Here is a 9,989-nt window from a genome sequence, read left to right on the forward strand (position 1 = left end):
TTGGCCAAAGTTTAACGCCTTGCTGGACTGTTTTTTCTTCTTCTTTCGTTTCTTTACTATCAGGCCAGCAGCCACTCCTAGGTTCATATCAACTGATTAATAGCCCACATGCAGGCTGGGAGCTGTGCCATGGGGTGAAAAGCACATGCAATAATTGTCCAGGGTCTTTAAATGACAGCACTAAGCTTGTAAAATTGCACCGATAGACCTAGAGGTTTAAAGGGTGTTCGTATAAACAAGATATTAACTTCACCTGTAAGTCAAGTTTAGGTCCTCAAATTATAGCCACGACGTTAAAAGCACCCTCCTGTTTGGCAGGTGCGTCATTCAGCCGGAAGTGGTCTGACCCTAAGTACAGGGTCTGATACCCAGACCATGGCAGCAGATCCGGGTCCAGTGGGTAGCAGGTGGGCCTTCATGGATCGAGCTTGTTCCAGCACATCGTCCCAGGTTTTAATGTTGCGAGTGATAGGCGATGTTTCTGCTTGTTGTAATCTGGCTCATCTCATTCATGCATGTTGTTTTGTGAATGAATATTTTACCACTAATGTGTTAAAAAAAACAAATTAAATTAAAAATGAGGTCTTTAAAAAAGAAAAGAGAGGAGTGAGAGTGTAGAAGCTGGCAAGGTAAATAACAGTGTTTCAGAATTTTGTTTTTATGGGCAAATTAATTTTTATGAACAAAAAAAAAACATTATTTTTTTCTGTCCTGGATATTACAGCTGAATGATTAGGCTACAAGAAAACGTCCAGTTACACAGAGCATGTTTACCCAGGACTCCACCTAAAACCCTACAGAACAATAAATGTAGAGACAACACACACAAACCCAGACACACACACCCAACTGAGCAAACAATATTCCCTCAAAACAATCTCAGTGAATGTCACTAAAATACATTATAACCACAGGTTATTGTCTTGTTTCCTCTTTGATAGTAGGCGGCACATGTTGGCACAAGTGACTCCGTTTTATAAAATGTTTTCACAGTAAATCACAAGGCTTAGTCTTCGAGAGTTAACCGGAAAAGAGTTCGATCTGTTGGGCACTCTCAGAGTGATCCCAATTCCTGTCCACCAAGTTTCCTGAATTCAGCTTGGTGGCTTTTGAATTTTGCTGATTGACAAACAAACGGTTACAGACAAGGACGACTGTGAACGCTTTCACATGATTAAAATTAAAGCTACAGAATGAAGCTGATAATAAAGGTGCAATAAATTTAATTGCTAAGGAACAAGCTGTTCCAAAGTTCTTGTTTACCTTTAAGACCTACATTAAAGAATATGTGGTGACAAACTGAAGGAACAATTTGCCATCCTTTAAGGAGAAGTTCTTTTTTTTTTTGCACAGGAAGACAAACAAATGAAATACAACTGTTTGCATTGTCTATTCAAATAGCTGCACTGGGAAGTAACCCATAGGTTACATATGCTGAGGTATGCAGCTTGTTACTATGTTTCTGTTCCTAATGAATAGAAAGGCATTTTTATTGGAGGAAAAATGTGCATATTCTCTTTCTGACTAACATAAAGTGTAACGGATGTCATTCAAAGGTCATGCAAAGCAGTACATTGTGTGTATTTTGTGTAGCTCATCAATGTCTGTCACAGGCTGTGACCAAAGAGCTGTCTTAGATTATATCCATGGAGACATTTGTTGTGATGGCACATGCCTAATGGAGGAGGCTGTCTCAATGTGTGCATGTGTGACACGGCTTGAGTGCAAGGTGTTATGAAATGTTGGAAGAAATATTAATATTTGAATACTTTCTGGGGTTTCCTTGTTAACTGAAACCTGCTGCTGCTGCTGCTGCTGCTGTTGGTGGTGGCAGCACTGGCATGCATGCATGTGTTATTCTCACTTTTATGCTCATCTCAGTCTTTGCATTCAGCAGTCGCTAGGAGTTCTCATTTTTCACATGGCCTGTGAGTGAATGTCACACTCACAGGCCACGTGCACACACGACGGAAACAATACATCACCTCTCAGAGAGCTTTGACAAAAAAAGCTTGAGTCTACAGAAAGCTTTGTTTACACCCTGTCATCATGGAGATAACCACTAACCTCGTCCTCCATGGGACTCAAATTAACAAGGGTAGTGTAAACAGAGGACACGTCTTCAAAGACCCCGAGGCAGAAGCTAAACTTACCTTACAGGGTGGCATAACAATGCGTAGTGCTTGGCCTTTTTTTTCCATAGGAGAGAAGAGGAAAGAAAGCACAGAAGAGAAAGCACCAAGGGCAGGGGACAAATGGTAAAAACGGTTTTCAGCATATCCTTTTAGATGAGCTTGGGTTTGTAGGTTAACAGCTGATGGTGTTGCAGCTATTTTGTTCCAACATCCTGGAAAAAAGAAAACAACAGAACAAGGTGGAGGTGTTTGGTTATAAACCTTGGCAGACCCTCGAGGTCTTGCTTAACTGATAACCAAAACAATTGCCAGAACCTACATCTGCTCTCCAGAAGAAATGTGCAGTGATATTTGTATTCAGCCCCATTCATCTCACATTCTTCCACAAGTGCTGGGTTAAATTACGCCCCAAATATGGTGACTGTGGCAGGCTTGATGTTACCAGAGCTTTGGAGGAATGGATAGGACATAGTATCTGAAGGATGGCCCGGGGCCATTCATTCCTGCTCCTTTGAGAGAGAACAGGTTTGGTGGCTTTGCCTGTTTGAATTTGTTTTATGTGGTACGGTCTGTTGGGTCCAAAATGTTCCTCCTGTAGGCTTTTGTTTTCCTTGTTTAATTTCAAAGTAACTGCTCTGCTTCACTGACGTGAAACTGTGTGAATAAATACAGTTGTGGCCAGAAGTTCATTCTGACTCATCATAAAAATTGTTGTGGTAATTTTGGGGCCTTTAATGTTTTCTTTGAACTCTTCTTTTTTACAGGGTGGATTGTTGATTGTACAGCGTACATCTTTAAAGACCTTCAAAAACAAGAAATGCGTGTCCAAGTTTGAATATATTTTGTATTTTTTCTACTACACACAGGCTCAAATACATACGGACAAACTCAAACATGATGGTACCCATCATCAAGCTTCCAGTATAACTCTGGTTAGATATTTGACTAGTCTTCTTGGAAGAATAGGTAGAGTTTATTTAAAGTGGTTGGTTTCCAGATACAGCCGCGGCTTATAAGTTTAGTCCACAAATTTTTAGGAGGGTTGAGGATGGTGATTTGTGTGGTCTATTTCTTGTCTTGTCTTTGATTGAATTTGGTAAATGCTTGATGGTATGTTTTTGGACTCTGGCATCTGTCCGAGTTTTTGAATACTTCCCTTGTTGGTGGAGTTTTTCACTGTTTAGTTGGTTCATGGCCTCTGCTTCACTCCCTGATGAAGGCTTGTCTGCTGAACCACGTTGGAGTTTAACCATTCCATGAGAAAAGGTATTTTGAATTATGAAAAGAGAGTGCTGTGGAGCTCTTTGATGTGTTTGGGCTCATTGTCCTCTTGGAACACCCAACTGCATCCAAGTTTCAACCATCTACCTGTGGCTCTGAGGTGAAGCTTTGAGGTAGTCCTCCTCCTTCATGTTCCATCACTTTGTGAAATGTACCAGTACCGCTGGCAGCAAAACAATCCCAGAGCATGATGCTACCACCACCATGCTTCACAGAGTTCTTTACTCTAAACATACCCAGTCATTGTGGACAAATAGCTCAATAGCTGTAAAGTCGGAACATAGTTTGCTTCAGAAGACTTTTGGCTTTTCCATGTGGGCAGCTGCAAAGTTCTATACAACGTTATGGTGTTTTATTTATTTATAAATAAATAAATAAAAGACAAAATAAATGGTTTTCATTTTGGAGCAGGGGTTTCTTTCTTGGTTGGCACCCTCTCGGTCCACGTCGGTGTAAAACAGTTCACTGTGGACAGAGATGCTGGTTTTCCAGCAGTTTTTAGTGAAGGCTGGCTTGAGCCTCAGTACTCAGAGCATTTCTGAACAACCTAAAAATTTCCTACCTTCACTAAGGAGAAGTTATTAAGCCTTGACTTTGTCAATTTGAAAGACATTATAGAAGCTTCAATGCCACTTAGTAAAAGATTTATATTTGAGTATATGTATATATTTGAGCCTGCATGTATATTTTTGACTCTGTGTGGATTCTTGTTTTTTAAAGTCACTAAAGATGTGTGCTATACAATCGTTTTATTCTGGAAAAAGAACTGTTCAAAGAATTCATTATGAGCGACATTCATGCTGATAAATGTACATAAACTTCTGATCATAATATTCAAATTGCATTTAAAACTATAAACATGTATAAATAACCACGCAGAATGAGAAGAGTTGTCCAAGAATCTTCAGATGCATTTTTATTTTCTGATTACTGGAGCGATGTGTCACCATCATGTATAAATAAAACATTCATTTTGTGCACAGTGAAAAAAAAAAGAAAAGATTTTTCAGAGAATGCATCATTGTCTGAGCCGGAAACGTCTGAGACTTCAGCAAATGTTTATCCAAAGTGAAATGAGATGATACAACAATATAAAAAGCACTTTAAGGTAGAGAAACAGAGCAAATAACAAAAGTATGGCCACGAGAGAACACAGATATAAATAATCACAAACATTTGGTAATTGACATTGTAACCAGCCAAGCATTTACCAGTGTATATAAATATATAAATCCATATAAATAAAATTAACTCATTGTAACTTATGCTTAAACTATAACCGGCGAGCCCCTCACCCAAAGCACAAATAGCTAAAAATGATCCAAAGCACAATGCTCATCGCAGCTACCAGACACACTAAAACTCACTTTCTATCTATAGATCAACTATAGATAAGGAAGACTGTGGTCAGCCATATCATTGTTTTTCATTTGGGTTAATTTGCCTACAGTATCTTTGCATTCTACATGAAACATCAAACAGTTCTTCTTTGATTTCAGGGGTTTGTGAAGTAGAGTTACGTTATTACCAAAGCCAAGCCTAAAACACAAAGGTGTGTTGTATCAATATTTGCTCATGCTCAGAGCTGAGCACACCTACCAGAAATGCCAACAGTTAATAAACTACAGATAAAGCAGGGCTTGGCACGTATCTCTTCTGTTATTTTGGTTTAATATTACTCACGCTGACTGGGAAAATCTGTTTAACAGAGTCTTAACACGAACGTTTTAAGACTCATTGCATAGGTTGGGCTTTTTATCAGTCCTCTCTCTTAAGATCAGCTAAATGACATCTACGTGAAATGTGTAATGTGCCCTGCCAGTCAGTATTACAGCTCATAAAGGCAACTAAAAACAAACAAACACTCCCCCCCCAAAAAACGTGATAGTGGTTCTGATGCAAAACCACAGATTAACTGCCCACAGTGGGTGTACGAGATAACATGGCATCACAGATACATCAGATAAACAAACATACACACTTACAAAGAAAACGTCACTGATGTTACATTGCAAGTTTAGTTTACCTGTTGCATTAAGTCCCACAGAGCCTGACATATAATGCTTTCTGTGGTCTGAAGGAAGTTTGGGCTGTGTCTAAAATCATCTCGAACTCATGTAGTCGCCTCTCACTGTGTAACACTTGAAACGTGACAGTTTGCTCTGTAGTGAGCTGTAAATTGAGAATGCGAGACATAAATTTTACAGACTGGATTCAGACACTATAAAACGATTACTCCGCTTTTTTGTAAATAGTGACTTTAAAGTCTGGACCTTAAAAGGCAATAAAAGAAAGACAAGTCTAGTAGTATTTCGTAGTGAGATGAGCATGCAAATCTACTGCCCATATATGACCCTATCATGCAAAACACATATGTGGTATGCACTCACACAGGACATATGGTGAAAAACACAACAAAAACCCAAAAACAAACAAAAAATCAATAAGGACAAACAACATATCATAAGACATCTCACAGGACATGTGTGAAAGCACTGTTCTGCTGCCTGTCTAATACCATGGGGTAAGGCTGGAGGGTTTGGGGTGTAAAGAAGATAGTAAGGCTCTGATTTCCACATCGTTCCATTAAGATCTTCATGTTTTCAGTCGTGATTCGCGGAGGTGGCTGATTGCCGTGGTTTAGGGCGAACATGTTGTAAAAAGAGGGCCCAAGGTGCTCTAGGATCTAAGGAGTTGAGTTATAAGAAATGATTTACAGATTCATGCTCATCCCCACATTTTCTGTCTCTTTACCTTCATGTTTTGTTTTGTTTCTTTTAGGTCATGAGTGCCATGGTGCTCTCCAGCTGGCCGCCAAAGATGCCTAAGAAAAACTCCAGCGCCAGACGCACGTGGATGGGTACAAAGACGTATGAGGTGTAGACGACCATGGCTATGGCTGAGAAGAGGATGGAGTTGAAGATGGATTTTTCCCACGGCTCCAGGACATAGATGCCGGTGATGAGCAGGTATTGGTAGTACAACCAAGCCAGGTACTCCCTCAAGTTCTTGAAGTTCATCCTGCAGAAGTAGTAGTAGTAGAAAAAAATACAAGGCTCAACAGAAAATGTATTAAGTACTCATAAGCTGGAAAACTATTTGCATTGGTGGTGCAACTTTTACAGTTACACAGCTACACATTTTTTATACTTTACATTCATCTACTGCATTTATCTTTGACAATTACGAAATAATAAGAAGGATAAAGTAGTAACACTTGAAAAACATGCTTTTTAAAGCCTGTAAAACCACCTGGATTATTAAAAAAAACCTGTGAAAATTATATATATTCATATAGATATGTGGTTTATTACAATAATAATATAATATATATTTAATAATAATAATAATAATAATAATAATAATAATAATAATAATACAATATAATAATAATAATAACAATAATAACAATAATAATAATAATAATAATAATAAAGACTCCTTGTAGCACTGTGTTTATTAATAAGGAAGACTGAGGGGAGCTCGGAGCACTCTTTCAGCCCTCAAAACCGACAAAAGGTGCCCAGAGGGAGCAATCAAGCGGAGGTTCAGTCTCCTGTAGGGATCAGTCTTGTGGGTGGAGAAACACCAATAAAATTAATCCACGTGACATTAAACAGTCGTCATTAATATTTTCTCGGTCCGCGTTTTCACACATGGCTCACTCACAAAAAAACAGAAACAATTCTAAGACGTAATAAAAAACAAAAACAAAACAAAAACACCAACAAAACCCCCAAAGGTTTTTTAACCACCACAGAAGAAGAAGCCGCATCACAGACCAACGAGCTGAATTTATGGACAAAAATAACTTTTTAGATTTAAAACCAAGACCGTGATGTTCTCAAAATACGTCTTATCAAATATGATAAATGATATACGCTGAAGTGGTGGCAGGCAGTGACAGATCCTTCTAGACAGGTAGGGGGTGGGGCCAGCAGGTGCTTTACAAGTGCAGGTGCACTCTTCCAATTTATTAGAATATGAAAAACAACGTTTCCTTCTCAGTACAGACCCGCTATCATCAACCGTGTGCAATCAAATAAACTTCCTTGTTATAAAAAGCGGTCTAATAACTGCAGGACTGTTGTCCTGAAGCCTCAACGAGGTAGTGTCCTGTGATAGTTACCTTTCTTTTTTCATTACTGTTAGGATGGTGCCTTGGTTAAAATGCCAAGTTTGACCCAGAAACCTGCAAGAATTTGCGCAAAAGTTATAAATTGTGCCCGAATGACATAAACAAGTGCAACTAGAGTTAGTTATCAACCCACAGCAATGATTACTTAATTTAGATTTTAATACATGTGTATAGACTATATATTAGAAGGCGTGTGCGCTTATTAGCTCTTGAGCCATTACTTCAGCCTGTGCCATCACTCACCTCGGCAGCAGACGTGAGATTCCTTCGTTATACTGCGATTATGAGACCAGTGGAGTCCCCCTGCTGCCGCTGCTGCTGCTCCGCTGCTTTGTGTAAACCAAAAAGCTGCTTCACCAGTTTACCACCAGCCTATATGTGGTACACACATGACACCACACCCACTACCCGTGCTTAGACTCACGACTCACCTGGCTCGCAGATCACGCAGGTGGAGTGTCCGAGAGCTGCGATGCATAGGCCGATGTTTGTTTACGCAGAGAAAAAGAAAACAGTCCTTGCATAAGAGGCACGGGAGAAGGCGTTGACTGGGCCGAACCTCTGTTCCAGCCATGTGTGGTGTGCTGCTGCTTTGTGCGGCATCTTTAAACTTTGTTCAGTCGGTGTCGCATCGCCTCTGTCCCACCATGCTGCTGCAGCCCGACACTGCGCCGCAGTGCCACCTCTGACGTAGACAGCAGCGAGCAATCAAGCACCACCACCACCAGCAGCAAGCAAGCAAGCAAGCACCAGCAGCAGCAGCATCAGCAGGAGCAGCAGGAGGAGGAGGATGGAAAATGGAAAAAGCAGAGACCACACTGGTGTACCGCAACCCCGGCATGCTGTAGTTTGCATTTCATTAGAGGAAACAAAAATATTAAAGGGACATGAGATCATACACTGACCGGCAAGAAGCACGTTCAGCTGAATGCAGCTCACAAAGCATTCCCAAACCAGCCTCCTCCTCCTCTTCATCCCCTTCTCCGTGATAAGACTAGATGAAGTAATAACAGGCTACAACACCTAATGCCTCTTTAATTATATTTTGCAACTCACACTGAGTGTTTCTGGGATCGTCTGGGAATGCAGCCTTAAACATTCTCCAAAGTGTTTTGAAAACAAATGTAATCAGGAGTCCTCACATCTCCTTCTGGACTTGGATTCATAGCCTGCATACAGCTGTGGGACAACCAAGGGCGCTCAGACACGCCTGTGGAAGAAACTCTCTCTCACACACACACAGGGCAGGGTGTCTTTCTGTAAGCACACATACAGTTGAGAAATCTTATCTCCTAACTGTGAGCTTTGCTGACCAGCTCACTTCTTATACTGCATTATTGATGTGTAAACACGGGCAGCGCAGCGCACCGGTGACGCATGGATGCACCGTCAAGCCCGCAGTTAGCGTCAGGAGGATGGATACTGGTCTGAAATGTCAGGCACAGCTCATGAAGGCGCTTCTTCACACCGGACACATGTTTGTAAAGGAGGTGTAAGAGCAGTGAAACCACTGACTGCTGCTGCTGCCTGCGACAAGCACTGGGGAAATCATTATTCAAATCGGACATCCACAGTCTTTAGCCTTTAGGGACTTTGTAGTCTGTAAACAGGGAAACTACAGGTGAATCAGGCCAACACACAAAAGAGAGCGAAAGAGCTGGCGGGATTCGCTTCATTCGTTTTCCCAAGTAGATCTGATTACCGTTAACAACCTGCTCAGGTTTGTGAAAAACAAGAGCTGCCCCCCTCCCCTCCCCTCCCCTCGTCAAAATGTGAAACTAACACACCCTGTGATACACACATTCCTCTGGTGTTTTATATTACATAAAGCTTGCTATTGGCGGGCTGAACTGTTCCAGCAAACATGGTGGCATGTTTAACCACAGTTCCAGTATGGTTTGCTTTAACCATTCACATAAAAAAAAGAAATCAGTTTTAGTAGATTTAATTAACTTCCCTGTTAAATACATTCCAAGTTTTTATAGTTCTTCATTTATTGCTTCTAAACAACCGATTCACTTTCACATTTAAGGATTTTGTCACCACTTTTATATATTTACATTTGAAATACCACAAGCCTGACATTTATTATAATACATTGCTATACTATCCTGTATATTATCAGAATATCAAGCAACATAATCCAAAAATGTGAAAGTCTTTTTTTACTGGTCCAAAAGCCTCAAATTTGAGTGTTCATGTGAGAAAACTTGTTCTGAGGAGCATTTCTGGTAAAAGAGTCGCCTTTAATGTGTCATGAAATCCAAAATTAGATTGGATCTTTACATTTTTGCACCTTTTGAGCAAGCTGGAGCTAGGAGCAGGTCATACATGTGCCATTATGGTCCAAAATGGTTTCCCCATCACTTCAGATCTGAAAAGAACATCATTTTTCTCTGGAGCAGTTCAGGTTGAGCACCATTCGTGAAGAACTG

The 9,989-nt window shown here is 40.4% G+C and overlaps 1 protein-coding gene across 5 annotated transcripts; it reads right to left on the reverse strand.

Moving 5' to 3' along the window:
* Window positions 1–4,306: 4,306 nt before the first annotated feature.
* sptssb (serine palmitoyltransferase, small subunit B) lies at window positions 4,307–8,524 on the reverse strand. Of its 5 annotated transcripts, none has more exons than XM_003454802.5 (3): window positions 7,986–8,524; window positions 6,171–6,437; window positions 4,307–6,102 (listed from the first exon to the last, which is right to left on the reverse strand). In XM_003454802.5, the coding sequence occupies exons 1-2, from the start codon at window positions 8,126–8,128 to the stop codon at window positions 6,194–6,196; spliced, it is 387 nt and encodes a 128-aa protein (XP_003454850.2). In that variant the 5' UTR covers window positions 8,129–8,524; the 3' UTR covers window positions 4,307–6,102; window positions 6,171–6,193. The 5 variants fall into 5 exon arrangements, with proteins under 5 accessions (XP_003454850.2, XP_019200900.1, XP_025754261.1 ...); XM_019345355.2 differs by having other exon boundaries at window positions 4,307–5,588; window positions 7,986–8,522; XM_025898476.1 differs by adding an exon at window positions 7,798–7,880 and having other exon boundaries at window positions 4,307–6,437; window positions 7,986–8,513.
* Window positions 8,525–9,989: the final 1,465 nt, after the last annotated feature.

Source organism: Oreochromis niloticus, linkage group LG14 (assembly GCF_001858045.2).
Source record: "Oreochromis niloticus isolate F11D_XX linkage group LG14, O_niloticus_UMD_NMBU, whole genome shotgun sequence".
Taxonomy (NCBI): domain Eukaryota; kingdom Metazoa; phylum Chordata; class Actinopteri; order Cichliformes; family Cichlidae; genus Oreochromis; species Oreochromis niloticus.

Bases quoted from the DNA above. Each gene is read 5' to 3' on its own strand.
- sptssb (XM_003454802.5), bottom strand. From the start codon at position 8,128: ATGGCTGGAACAGAGGTTCGGCCCAGTCAACGCCTTCTCCCGTGCCTC. The intron at 6,438-7,985 runs GTGAGTCGTGAG...CTACTTCTGCAG, and splicing joins CTGCGTGATCTGCGAGCCAG to GATGAACTTCAAGAACTTGA.